The 14582-nt window shown below is 32.9% G+C and overlaps 3 protein-coding genes across 3 annotated transcripts; all 3 read left to right on the top strand.

The window, feature by feature from the left end:
- The first annotated feature begins 1510 nt into the window (after positions 1-1510).
- Positions 1511-2815, top strand: LOC147812038 (uncharacterized). Its single transcript, XM_087162302.1, has one exon. The coding sequence runs from the start codon at positions 1511-1513 to the stop codon at positions 2813-2815; it is 1305 nt and encodes a 434-aa protein (XP_087018428.1).
- LOC147812037 (uncharacterized) lies at positions 2815-3285 on the top strand. Its single transcript, XM_087162301.1, has one exon. The coding sequence runs from the start codon at positions 2815-2817 to the stop codon at positions 3283-3285; it is 471 nt and encodes a 156-aa protein (XP_087018427.1).
- Positions 3286-9853: 6568 nt separating this feature from the next.
- Positions 9854-14369, top strand: LOC147812036 (RNA exonuclease 1 homolog). The gene is made up of 2 exons (XM_087161723.1): positions 9854-9919; positions 12973-14369. The coding sequence occupies exons 1-2, from the start codon at positions 9901-9903 to the stop codon at positions 14115-14117; spliced, it is 1164 nt and encodes a 387-aa protein (XP_087017849.1). The 5' UTR covers positions 9854-9900; the 3' UTR covers positions 14118-14369.
- Positions 14370-14582: the final 213 nt, after the last annotated feature.

Here is a 14582-nt window from a genome sequence, read left to right as displayed (position 1 = left end):
AACAAGAAGTTCATTCAATCGCCGAACCGTCCCACAGTGGACTGATCGTTAAGACACGGTTCCCAGCAGATCACCGAAGTCAAGCATCACTGGCTACGGTCAGTGCGCGGGTGGGTGACCACTTGGATCAGCCTGCGTAGAGACCGAGGGTGTGCGGTATTGGTCCTCGTTAAACTGTTCTACCGTAAAGTGCTCGATTTCGCGTGCAGATCGTCCGGCTACCGAAGCGGGGGTGCCATCCCCTCTGCAGAGGATCAAAATTGTGATGGCATATCTTCGGATCATCCTCAGGGGTGTTTCCCAGACCGTCGCCAATAGCACATCGTGCAGCTCTAGTGCGACGTAAATTAACTACAACTACAACAATCGCCGAACCCGTCGTCGCCACTATTTCGACTAGTGAAGAAATCAGTAACAATACCATTGGAGATACTGTGCTCGTTGAAGTTATTCATTCCAGCTCGAAACTTTGAGATTGTAGCATAGTGGATATTTCTGTACCAATCCATATATATATATGTATACTATTTGTTGTTCTTGGATCTTTAGGATGTCAAAACGCAAGAATTTAACAATTTTTAATTATTTTGCGAAAAAACCGCGACCTGAAATTAGTGAGGTGACAGCATCTAGTACCAATGTAAGTTTTTCTGTTGTACTGAAATGTGATACTTCCGTTGAAGAAAACGTTTCTAACATAACAAAATCTGATGAATGTGAAAGTGGCCCTCAAAGTGTTTCTTCCCACCCATATGACATTGGACTTTTTTTAGAATATATTACATTTAAAAAATCAAATCAAAATTTAACTAAACAATGTTGTCTAAATAAAAAGTCAAAATTGTCTAGCTGTCTAAATTAGGAAAATAATAGTGCTTTATTACTGACTCGAATTTCTTTTAGTAGTTTCAGAAAATTATGAACACCCCCCTTGAAAAAATTCTGCGTACGCCACTGTATGGGAACTTGTAAGAATTGCGCTCAGCCGCATAATACATTATTATGTTCAAAAAATTCAATAGAAGCAAAATTAAGATCACAGGGGGAAAACGAAATAATTTCTACTATTAGTAGCAACAACACAACTATTCCAGTCACACAATGCGTTTTATTACCCACCGCTGTTGTTAATGTTCAGGGCAGTGATGGCTCACTACATAAATGCAGACTCCTTATAGATTCAGCCAGACAAGGCACATTCATTAAGGAGAGTTGTGTTAATTTAAAGTTAAAACGAAATCGCGCGAGCATCAGTGTTGATGACCTAAGTTCACAAAGAGTAGGTAAGGTTACAGGTTCAATTCAACTACACATTACATCATTATTTTACAAAAATGCTAATATCACAACAGAAGCTTTAATTATACCCAAAATAACTTGTGATCTTCCTCAAACTGAGGTTAATGCGTTTGTTTTGAATTCTTTTAAACAATTAAAATTAGCAGATGCAAATTGTCTCTAGCCTGGACCTATAGATATTTTACTGGGGGCAAAAGTTTTTGGCGAAATAATGCTCAACGGACGTTTAACTATTCCAGAACTTTCAATAACTGCTCTAGAATCCATTTTCGGATGGGTTATTCTGGGAAGAACAGAATGCAAGTCACCTATCAGAACACATACAATCACAGCACATCATGCTAGTTGCAGTGAAGCTGAATATCAGCTAGATAAATTCTGGAAGCTAGAAGAAATTACAGAAGCAAAGTCCTATTCAGAGGAAGAAATTGCATGCGAAAATCATTTTAAAGAAACATTTTCTCGAGACTCTACTGGCAGATTTGCTGTCAATTTTCCTTTTCGTGAGTCATCTGAAGAACTTGGTTCATCTAGAAATTTTGCTATTCATCGTTTGCAACAAATTGAACGTAGGTTTGTCAAAAATCAGTCACTTTCTATGCAGTATCATAAATTCATGCAAAATTATTTAGATCTCGGGCATATGGAATTAATACCAGAAACGGACATTCCAGCCACATCTAGTTTTTATCTCCCTCATCATCCAGTTCCAAACAAAATCGGGGATAAATTCCGTGTTGTCTTCGATGGTTCTGCAAAATCTTCAACTGGTGTTTCCGTTAATGACAAATTGATGGTAGGACCGCAGTTGCAAGATGACTTTACAACATTGCTCATAAGATTTAGAACACATAAAATTGCTCTAACAGCAGACATTGAGAAAATGTACAGACAGGTTATTTTGAAGGACTCTGACTTTCAAAGAATCGTATGGCGTAACTCACCTTTTGAGCCTATTCAAGATTATCGACTCACTAGAATCGCGTACGGCACAGCTTCCGCACCTTATCTTGCTACAAAATGTCTTCAACAACTAGCAGCAGAAGAAGCAGATAATTTTCCTTTGGCCTCCAATGCAGTCATGAAAGACTTCTACGTTGACGATTTAATGTCTGGAGCTGAGACACTCAGTGAAGCTCATGAATTACAAACACAATTAATGCAAATGTTATCAAGCGCTGGTTTCAGTCTGAGGAAATGGGCATCAAACAGCAATGAATTTTTGAAGACAAATGATGCAGACTTGTGCTCGAAAAATACATCCCTTGACCTAGACAGTGAAAATATCATAAAGACCGTAGGTGTTCTTTGGAACCCAGCAGACGATGTGTTCCTTTTTAAGGTTACTCCAACATCCTTTGAAGGTACCTTGACAAAACGCCTACTTCTTTCCACTATTGGCAGAACATTCGACCCTCTAGGTTGGTTGGCACCTATTACAATTAAATGCAAGCTAATTATGACACGATCTATCCAAATATCTCACAAGAGTGGACAAAGCTTGCAGAAGTTATGATGCTCGTAAAAGACATCAAAATACCAAGACTCTTGTCACCTAACAAGCAATTTCAATTATTTGGCTTCAGCGACGCTTCAGAAAAGGCTTACGCGGCTGTCATATACTGTCGCTCAGTGCTAGATGATAAACAAATCAGTGTTCAACTTGTTGTCTCCAAAACAAGAGTTGCATCACTAAAGAATGAATATCTTCCAAGACTACTATGTGGAGCTTTGCTTCTAGCAAAGCTGATGAAATTTACGTGCTATGCATTAAATATTCCAATATCCCAATCTCACTTTTTCACAGATTCAACTACCGTTCTTTCTTGGCTGGGATCGCCATCCAGCCGATGGAAAACCTTTGTTGCCAACAGAGTAGCAAAAATCCAAAGCTTATCTTCCCCAAATCAGTGGCGACTCAAATCCAGCAGATATCGCAACCCGTGGTGTGTCATCATCAACATTATTCTCATCTCAGTGGTTTAGTGGACCAACATTTCTGTATCAACCGATTTCTTTCCAAACAGATATGCTCATATCTCAAATGTGTGAGCCTGTGCCTGAAGAAAGAGTGTGTACTGTGCAGTCAATTGCTACAATCAGAGATTCATCTGAAGCAGATGAATTGATAAACAAATTCTCCTTTTTCTCTAAACTTAAACGTGTAACAGCATATTGCTTAAGATTCATTCACAATTGCAGAAACTCCAAAAGTAAGGTAACTGGTTTTGTAAAAACTGATTAACTTAATAATGCTATGAATGTATTGATTAAATTAGTTCAATCTGTTGAGTTTAATAATGAGATCAATGCTCTTCAAAAAAATCAACCTTTATCTTGCAAAAGCAAAATGTTATCTCTCAATCCCTTTTTGGATCATCTAGGTATACTCAGGGTGGGAGGTCGCTTGCGACATGCAAATATCGGATACGACCAAAAACATCCCATCTTACTGCCAAAAAGGCATGCCTTAACTGATCTCATTATTAGACATTATCATCAAAATTTATTACATGCTAGTGCTCAACTTGTACAATCTTCCATTCAGGAAACTTTTTGGATCATGGGTGCTAGCAGGGCTCGAAAAAACTCAGAAATTTTACCCGCTCCCGAGGACGGCTCGTCCAACTATGTACCCGTCCTCCTTTGAAACTAACCCATAGCTCCTAAATAAATAAAAATATAATTTTCTCTTATTTATTACAAACATTTATATAAATTGCACAATGAATTAGTAGTTACTAGGATTACAAATACTAGGATTACATTATACAGTAATAAAATAAATACTAGGTTACTAATAGTAGCCTAGTATTTCTGTTATGAAATAATGCATTTCTTTTATGAAATAGTTTAAATGACAAAGGTCAAGTTATCTGGAATGTCAATTTATCCGAGGGTACTACGTTTTTAAGGAATCAAATATGACTTGCCAGTTCCACAATCAAGCCAATGATTTACAGAGGTTTCTGCACAGAAATCTGAAAGGGGTTCTCCATTTAGGTAGACGTTCATAATTGCGTTTAACTCTTCTTGTTTAAGATCAGAACGTAATGTGATTTTTTTTTCTTTGTAAGTTCATTGCTGAAAAGCCCCTTTCAACCAATGCAGTACTCCCAGACAGTGAAAACATCAATTCCACCATGCGCAGTATGCTGCTGTATTGTGGGTCATTTTGCTGCATTAGGTTTTATAAATAGCTTAGGTTCGGAGGAATGAAGTTTTCTGGTGTTTAACGATGTTATGTATCTTAAATTTTAATGACACCCATTCTTGAGAAAAATTTTCTTTATCTACTCCTTCAAAAAAGATTGTAAGATAAAAAAAATAAAAAGTGTATAACGAACATTAACGTAAAAATAGCCGTCCGCGCGGACGTCGGATTCGAGAAATTGGTTGTCCGCTGGGACTTTTTGACCGCCGAGGACGGGCGGTTTTTCGAGCCCTGGGTGCTAGAGACATTATCAGACATTTAATTAGAAAATGTGTTAAATGTTGTAGAATTAGAGCATCTGTCACTAACCAAATGATGAGTGATTTGCCATCCAGTCGAATTTCACCAGCTCCTACATTTATACGATGTGGAGTTTGATTATGCAGGCCCGTTCCAAATTAAAGCAGCTAAAGGACGGGGCTCTAAAACATTCATAGCTCTTTTTATTTGCTTTACAACTAGAGCTATTCATTTAGAGTTGGTCACTGATCTTTCTGCAGATGCCTTCATTGCAGCCCTAAAGCGATTTATTTCACGTAGGGGTAAGTGTAGCGACATATACAGTGACTGCGGGTTCAATTTTATTGGAGCTAAGCGTAAATTAATGGAATATGAAAGACTAGCAAATTCAAAGGGTTATAATCAAAATGTTGACAAATTTTTGTCTGATATGGGTATACGTTGGCATCTAAACGTGCCCGGCGCTCCTCACATGGGGGGCCTATGGGAAGCGGGCATTAAATCCACGAAATATAATTTAAAACGGGTTGTAGGTGATATCAAATTAACACACGAAGAATTTGAGACACTCTTAGCCCAGATCGAAGCTTGTCTCAATTCTCGACCTTTAACTGCCTTATGTGTTGTGACCCTAACGACCTATCGGCCTTAACACCAGGGCATTTTATAATCGGAAGACCATTAACAAGCATTCCCGAACCAAATTACACCGAATCTAACATTTCTTATCTTACAAGATGGCAAATAATCCAAAAAATAGTACAGCAGTTTTGGAAACGTTGGCACAAGGAATATTTGTGTAGACTGCAACAACGACCAAAATGGCTTTTGCCAACTAAAAACATCGAAATTAATGATTTGTGTTTGTTAAAAGATGATAATTTGCCACCTACCAAGTGGAAAATGTGCTGAGTAGTTCAATTGCACCCCGGTATTGACAACCATGTTAGAGTTGTAACTGTTAGAACATCAGATGGCATATTTACAAGAAATGTAACAAAATTGTGTCTCTTACCAAAATAAGCAGAAAATTGTACTTAAAGGTGTCTTTATGAAAGTGTATTCATATAAACATTTCATTTAATGTCTTATTGCATTTGTATCACATTTAAGAATTTTGAAATAGTATTTCAAGGTGGGCGGCATGTTTGGCCTTAAATTCAGTTTGCCTCATCACTAGAGGGCGCTATTATTCATGTTCTATTTTTTCTATTAATTTTGTTGTTCAGTGTGTGTGTAAACAAAGAGGATTAAAGTTAGATTTAGAAGCGCGTGCTGTTTCTTGTCTGGTATTTGTTATTTTTCATTTTAATAAAAATTTGACAAAAAAAGAGAAATTTGATTAAAATAATAAGTTGATTAATTGAAGATAATTTCATCAAGTGCATATTAAATATCTCTGTAATCGAAATAGAAGGTAAAAAGTTAAATAAATAATTTACAGATAAATACTGGTATAACTTTGTTTATTTTATGTTGATAACAAGCAAAATTTTCTTACTTCTTTTGTTAACAAGGCAAATCAGTTTTAGACCATGATTTTTCTAAACTTTTTAGATTTTTTAATATATGTAGTATAATATACAGGGTGTCTATAAAAGAACTCCGGGGTTTTGAGGCAAAATATTTTAATGAAATAAAAAACATACATACATGTTTTATACATGACTGAAATGCTTACCTTTTCAAGTTTTTTTAACACTTAGTAAAGTTCTATATGAGCCCCGTTAGTGGCACGGCAGACGTCTAAACGGTATTCTACCTCTTCCCATGTCCTGGCGAGCATGTCCGGGGGGACGGTTGCCACACAATTGACTATTCGTTCCCTGAGATGTTGAACATCAAGAATTTTCTCTGCACTTTGTACGGTAACTAAAGACTTCGTTTCTATAAGCCAAATAACACATTGAGCCTTCTGTTGCGGAGTCGCCATCATTTCAAATTTCGCGACGTCATTTCAAGGTCACGCTCTGCAGCGTCGCCAACAGTTGATACAAACATTCCCAATTGGTATGAGTAAAACTTTTTGAGCTACTCTTTTCAGAGAAATCGACTAAATTTTGCTATCTTTTATAGTTAGTGAGATATGAATTTTTAAAACCCCGGAGTTCTTTTATAGACACCCTGTATATAGCTAATACATATAATGCACAATACGTTTTTATACTCTCTTTCTTGCTATGTTAATCATGCTAACATATTCATTGATGATCAGAAAATTTTAATGTAACCATCCAGAATAAGTATATAAAATAATATGTGAAATGTAAGAATATATTAGAAATTATATTTGTAGGATTTAAAAAAAAAAAAAAAAGCGGATACCAATTTAAAAATGCAACTTTTTCACTCTGTTTTTGACACTGACTTAAACACGCACCTGGCAAATCAAAAAAAATTACTATGCCTGACAAATTTTAGGCATAATTATTTATAAAAAAAGATGATTTAACATATTTAAAATAAAAAATTGATGTAACGATGCTACTTTTTTTTTGGGGGGGGGGATATAAGTTAACATTCTAGACCACACGGGTAGGGGATGTTCTTGATTGGAAAATTCTTCTTATCAGTATAACTTGCTTCCAATGACTAAGTTCTTGTGTAGCTGTGAAGTTTTCTAAGTGTTGTGTCCTCATTTGGATTTATTTAGTTTTTACTTACATTTCTACTAAAGAACTCATTATAAGAAGATATTTTATTTTAGATTGGGGTGAGTTATTCTTTTCCTAATGTTCGTATTTATATTTTATTTAATTAAGTGTATCGCGTGTAAACGTAAAGAAAATTTACGTTTACACAATTTAAATGAAATTTCGAATAAATTGTTCAGATGTATTTTGACATTAGTAATCAGGATTATAATTTACTTATTTTTTCAAAGTGCTTCGACAGTTTGTTTAAAAAATTATCTGATATTAGTGCTTAGAGTAGTGAATTGAATGAATAAATTCTGTCACAGTCGTTAAACTGAATTTATTTGCCTTTTTAGCAAATCTATTTCATAATTGGTATGCATATGAATTAAACCTTTCTCTTCAGAAATTTCATGAGTCTATAAAACATCACACAGCGTTCAAGTGTCACAAAATGCGGATACATTTAATATACATATATTAAATTTTAATTTGTTTACCAGCATTTTTTTTAATCTCTTTAAAAAATAGTTTCCTTGTTTTCTTTGTATTTTAACTAATTTTGTAGGTTCTAAGCACGTGTACTTCACGAGCACTAAATGAAACTTCTTATTACTTTTCTTTTTTTTTTCTTCGTTAATCTCCTTTTTCTTTTTGTATTGTGTTACCCGAAGTTTTTCCGTCCTTTAAAGCGTGCGGTGATAAAAGATGTAAAATTTACCCTAATATTGACAAAAAACATATAATTCATAATAACGGTAATAATAATTCATAATTCAAATAATAATTCATAATATCAAATGAATAGAATTATAAGAATCTGTAGTTATGTTTAAAAATCTGTGCAAAATGAACAAGCCATGTTTCCCTTTTTTAAATAAATGTTAATTCTCCAAAAATCATTAAAATTGTATAAATAAATATCAGCCTTATTAATTATAAACTAATTTTATCCAGTACAATATTATCACCTTGCTCACATTCATTTTCGCGTTATTTGCTATATAGCTTTAGAAATATTCAGTGAAATTAAACAAAATTTTAAGAGAAATTCAAAATTAATTACGAAATTTTTGGTTTGAAATTTGAGAAAAAATTCGTTCAAAATTGCAACAGATATGAGTAAAGTAGTTCTTTTATATTGCGCATCAGCGGAAAATTTATTTATTTTTTCGTCTTAATTTTGAAGACAATTGTATATGGTAATTAATAGAAAAATCCCTAATGAACATCCCAAAAATTAAAAAAATTTCTAAGTAATTTTTGTACTTTTTAAAAGAAGCTCAAAATGATATGGAGTTTTCCACAAGAATCATTGTATACTAAATAAGATTTATTAAAACTGACACCGGCATTGATGAAGATCCTCATCAGGAAAATATTTTTTCTTTCTTTATACAAACATATTTCAGCGTATGAACATATATTGAAGGGCGTTATGATTTGTTATTTATTTTTGTCGTAAGATACGAAATAATATTTGGAGAAAACTGTTTATTACTTTGAGTTTTTAATTAATTAATTTATTTTTTAAAAGTACTAACACTACTTATAAAATTGCCTAAAACTTTTGAAATTTTCAAGATATTCAAATCGGACTTTCTTTATTTGTTGCCAAATATGATTCTCTTCAAAATTGAGAAGGAAAAAAAAATTTCACTTCATTCCCGGCGTCTTTGCAGTAAAGAAGAATTACTTTAATTACTCAAATTTTGTGCAATTTCAAACGAATTTTTATTAAAATTTTACTGATTTTAATTTGAAGCAATGGTTTTCAAACTAATTTTAAATTGCCTTAAAAATTTTGTTTAATTTTATTGAATAATTTTAAAATTAGCAGCAACAAAAAAAAGTGAGACAAAGAATTACTTTTTTTTATAAAAATGCCCATATCTCCAAAAAATATTTAAGCCAGACTTACGGAATTATTGCGTACAATAACCAAAATAATTGCTACAAACAACAAATTTATTGCTACATTATTTTACAAACCTCTAAAAGCTTTACACTTCATTGATAAGAACGAGAAATTGCATAATCTAAAACTTTTTTAAACTATTCAACTAATTCTTTTAATGTGATAAGAAATAAAAACTTAAAAGTGGGGATCGATTCGAACATTCAAGCCATGAGGGAATCTTTATGAAAAGCACATCACATCGTAATGGCCAACTTTAACTAATATAAGCTACACGCATTGACTCAATATTGAGTGTAGATGTGTTGCAATAGTAATTACATGCATTGTAATCGATGTATTTCAGTAATAATTCATACATGCATAGTAATAACAATTTAATATTTGTAGTTAATTCGTGTTCGTTCTCTTTTTCTTGTATTAATAATTTCATGTAAATTCCCGATTCTTGATGCATTTTTTACTATTTACTGATGGATGCAATATATTTAAAATTTGCTTTGTATCTTATTCTGTGTTTATTTATTTATTTATTTTTTTTTTGCAGATATTCTGTCCCTGAAATTAAAGTTGATAGAAGTTAGAGCTGAATCATGACAGCTAATAAAGAAAGTAAGTGTAAATGTTATAATTCTCTTTCACTGTGATAGTTAAATGAATATAAAACTTAAGAATAAAATTTAATTGTCATAGTTTTGCTTATGGGATATTTGAACTCGAGGGATTTGAAATTTCAAAATATCTTTTCTTTAATTATTATTACTTTAGGAAATTTTATTTCTCTCAGTGTTTAAAAGTCGTGAACGACACTGCTGTTGCAATTTCGCTGATGTAATTTTTTTTTTTTTTTTTTTTTTTTTTTGCTACTGTTGCTGCGCAAAAATACTGTGTGGGGCTCCCACTCTAAATCTTACATAAGTGCTTGAAATTCAAAATTCTAAAAGGATCATTTTCATGTATGAACTTGTGGGAGATTTTTTTCTCTCAAAATTTCAATTTGTTTAAAAATTATTACGTTTTGTTTTGCCCTTTTGGCTTTAAATAATGATCTTAACGTTTTTTATTATTTAAATAATGAATTTTGCTTTAATTATATAAAGGCTTCGTTGATTAGGTGGGGGAAAAATTGAGAACTGTTTGAACTTCATCTATTTTTTTTCCTCAAAAATTTCATATAATAATAAAATTATGCAAAATGCTATTCTGAAGAGGAGAAACTTTATACTTGTTTGTTTTTAGAATTTTTTAACTTGACAGTATACTAAAAAGTTAACTCCTCTTCTATCTTTTGATTTAATGATTAGTTTTCATGTACTAAATCTTTAATCTTAACATAATAACAAAGATATAATCTCAAAAAGCTAATTGATATATGCACACGATATTTTAAACCTTGACATCTGACGCAATAACGAACTTTTTAAGGAATGCATTTTTGGAATCTTGACTTTTGAAGCCGGTATCTGGAAAAAATAGTTTCAATAGTGGCTAAAAGTTTGGGCTCCTTGATATCGAACTTAGTGTCAGCGCATTTCGCTATATCTTCGTATCCAATAAAGAATATCATATATTTTTCCCAATCAGCTATAAAACCTTTCTTTATTATTCAAAGATAATTATTATTTGATATTTTTTTATTATTTTAGTTATTCAATACAATTTTAAATGAGTAAATCCAGAAATTGAAGGGAATCAGTCGAATAGCTCTTGAAAAATGAAAAGTAGAATTCTTTCAGTTACGCAAAAAGAAAATACAATTAAGAGGCCTATTTTTCAACTACACTACTTTAACTAAAGGGACCGTATTTTCCAGATTGAGGCTAACTTCCGCCATATTTTGAAGGTCAATATTCAAAATCCGCTTAAGGAAAAAGCTATATTTCTTCAGAGAATATCCATTTTTGTCCCTGAATTATAAAAGTTGATTCCTAGTACGTGACAATACAATCTTTAGATTTAAATTTATTATAAGTTTCTTCCCCTTTTAATTTTTTTTTCACATTGTGAATTCAGTTTTGTTTATACTGACGGAAACTGATTTGGTTGATAAGGAAAGCTTCACAATTTTCGAGGTGCACAATTTTCGAGATTCTAAAAACCATCATGCATGTAATAGCTATGTTTATAAAATGCATTACAGATAAACTACTTTTCTGAAAATTTGTAAAGTTAATATTAAAGGGCTCCTGTCTAAATTATTGGGACCATATTTACCAGATTATGGTTAACTCCCTATTTGGAGAATCAAAAATCCAATCCGTTGAGAGAAAAAAAAAAGGCATTTTTATTCAGAGAAAGAACGCGTCTGACTTCGTAATTCAAATTATCGTCTACACTAATTAAATAGCATATTTAAAGCGAGACTCTCAAAACATTAAGACTGAGTCTCGGTATGTGAAATCACATGTATTCAACGTTTTCCGGTTTTTATTTTTATTTATTTATTTATTTTGTGCACTCTACAAAGCATTTTTGAATTGATGAACTAATGGGATGGAATAAGATTTTCTTAGTTTCCATAATGGCGTTTACTCAAAACATTTTTCTTATTATAATAATTTTCGTGGCAACAACAACTTCTTTTAATAATAATGACTTCTTACAATAAAATTTAAACAGCAATCCCTTGCAATTTCCTATAAAACCGTGATTGGTCTCAGACAAAACAGAGTAAAAAGTGCATAAGATGCAATACATTATTTTCTAGATGGCAATGTCAGAAGAGCAAAAAGGTAGAATTCTTTTAGTATATACCTATGTAAACAATACGCAGAAAAATCAATCGTAATAACTTTTGATTTAATGATCAAACTTTCATGTACTGGGATTCAAACTTAATGGTCTAATATTTCCTGATAAATTTAATTTTCAATGTTAAAAATTCGATTTCGCAGGTTCGACTTCATTCATTCTTCTCCAATATACAGAAAGATGGACTCTCCCTCATACTGTCTAGAGGCTATTAATTATCAAAAAAATGCTAAAAACCCTGTCACTGCCATTTGTTGGAGAATTGATGTTTTTAGCCAAAATTTTCCAGCAGGAAAATGTCTTAATTTACGGCTTAAAACTTTCTGAGTGGTGGGTGTTGTATAACAGGTTGAGTATGATCAATGACATACTTATTCTTTTACTTAAGTTCAATCCCCAAGAAAACTTTGGGGTGTGGGCTATCCTCAGAAGGGTTGTGTATACCAAAAAGGGTAGTTTCAGTCTGGGGCTGAATTGAGGGCTATCATCATTGAAATCGGCATAATATTGATGCATTGTATCCCCGGTATTGCTAAATACCCAGATCCTGATGGCAGAATTTTTTTTATCCTCGTTTCCTATCCAGATAGAATAAGGACTGAATGCTCCCTGTAAATATGTAAAAGAATATCCACTTTCTTAACAAACATATTGGTTTCACATTGGTTTCCTTTACGTTAAACTATAGCACGAGAATAATCTGGCTTTATTTAAGTGGCACATATTGTACTGGTGTCAACGCTACTAACATAGTTTTCAGTTTCTCTTTTAAGCATAATTTAATTTCCTTATCTACAAAGTTTTTTCTATTTGTTAGATTTTTTGTTCTATTCTACCGAATTATTCTGTTTGTTCGATAGTTGTTCTGAATAGCTACGATTTATTAATGAAATTTTCATTTTTGAATCTTTTAGATCGATGCGTAATAACATCAACACTCAAGGAGTTTCGAGACTTGAATCTTCCCAAAGGGAAGGTATATACTAATCTCAGTAAATATCTAATGGACTCGAAGTATTTTGACAAACTCACCCACGAGCTGACTAAGGGAGCCAAGATATCCGAACATGGAACAGCTGTTAGGAAATGCTATAGGTGCCGAAAAAGATTTGAGGTCACACCAGAGGGAAAATACACTGTGAACGAAAAATGTTACTACCATTCAGATAAAGTAATTAAATGTCCTGGCTCTTATTCCATCTTCAAGTGCTGTAAAAGACACGCTTCTTCGATTGGATGCAAAGTGTATCCGTTACATATTTGTGGAGATCCACTGCTCAAACCGGAGATCAAAAGCACTGGTGAAAAGCGCCTTGCACACCAGCTTCGTGGAGTCTACGCATTAGATTGCGAAATGGTTTACACTGTAATAGGATTGGAAGTTGCAAAAGTCGGTTTAGTTAATGAAGAAGGCTTCACAATTTACGAGTCCTTCGTACAACCTGAAAATGAAATCCTTGATTATTGCACCAAATTTAGTGGCATAATGGCCGAAGATTTACTTGGAGTAACAACAACTCTTAGTGATGTACAAAGTTTCCTAGGTAACCTGCTTCACAGCGAATGCATATTAATCGGACATGGACTTGAAGGAGACCTCCGATGTCTAAGACTGACTCACAGTAAAATAGTCGACACATCTGTTGTTTTTGCAAGGAGTGATGGCTCTAAGCCAAAGCTTAGAGACCTAGCTTACGAAAAACTAAAGCTTGTGGTGCAAAATGACATTGGTGGGCATGATTGCATCGAAGATGCAAGAACTTGCATGGCTTTGATGTTGAATAAAATTAAGGAAGACAAAGTTACCCAAACTGAATCACAAAAAAATACTGTAACTAATGAATGTCGAAAGTTTAATATCCCGACTCAAGGTATAGATATGGCATTTCTATCTGCCCAGGGCATTAGCCAGGAGGAGTTACACACCAGAATATGGCCTTTTTCTGAAACATCACATCAGCCTGAGTATCACATAGTTGAACAGAAAGGTAGTTTTAAAAAGGTGTGTTATATTTGCACAAATCTACAATTTGGACATGAGTCTTACTGCTACGCTTAAATTTTAAGTTCTTAATTACGAACGGTATACAGTCATGTTCATGTGAATCGAAATAAGGATAATTCAGACTTGGCTGTTACATGTTGGCTTATTAATTCACTGTGAGTAGATTTGTATGAATGGATCAACCATATTAATTTTTTGTTTTAAAATTTAGTTCATTAAATTAGTTATTTAAATTCATTTAAATTATTTCTTTTAAAATTTTCTTCTTATTAGTTAAAATTCATTTAAATCAGTTATTAAAAATTTAGGAAAGCGATTCAGTTTTTTATCTGTATATTTTGAATGATTTCTTGAGTTATGAAAGAGAATTGTAATTGTAATGTTCTGAAGTTATGTGCTGTTTTAAGTGAATTGGTTTATTTTCTTCTATTGATATCATTTGTAAATATTTGCGTATTGCTGTATTTTTTAATGTTTTGTGATTGTTATTGTGACCTGAAAATTTTTTCCTTTTTTGGT

This window comes from Parasteatoda tepidariorum, chromosome 4, assembly GCF_982258835.1.
Source record: "Parasteatoda tepidariorum strain Cologne lab strain chromosome 4, Ptep-v5.0, whole genome shotgun sequence".
NCBI classification, from domain to species: Eukaryota; Metazoa; Arthropoda; class Arachnida; order Araneae; family Theridiidae; genus Parasteatoda; species Parasteatoda tepidariorum.
The sequence above is the reverse complement of the archived record's forward strand: the minus strand, read 5'-3'. Positions and strand labels throughout refer to the sequence as shown.

What these genes read in the sequence shown, in the direction of transcription:
- LOC147812038 (XM_087162302.1), top strand. Translation starts at nt 1,511, where the DNA reads ATGCTCAACGGACGTTTAACTATTCCAGAACTTTCAATAACTGCTCTA.
- LOC147812037 (XM_087162301.1), top strand. Translation starts at nt 2,815, where the DNA reads ATGCTCGTAAAAGACATCAAAATACCAAGACTCTTGTCACCTAACAAG.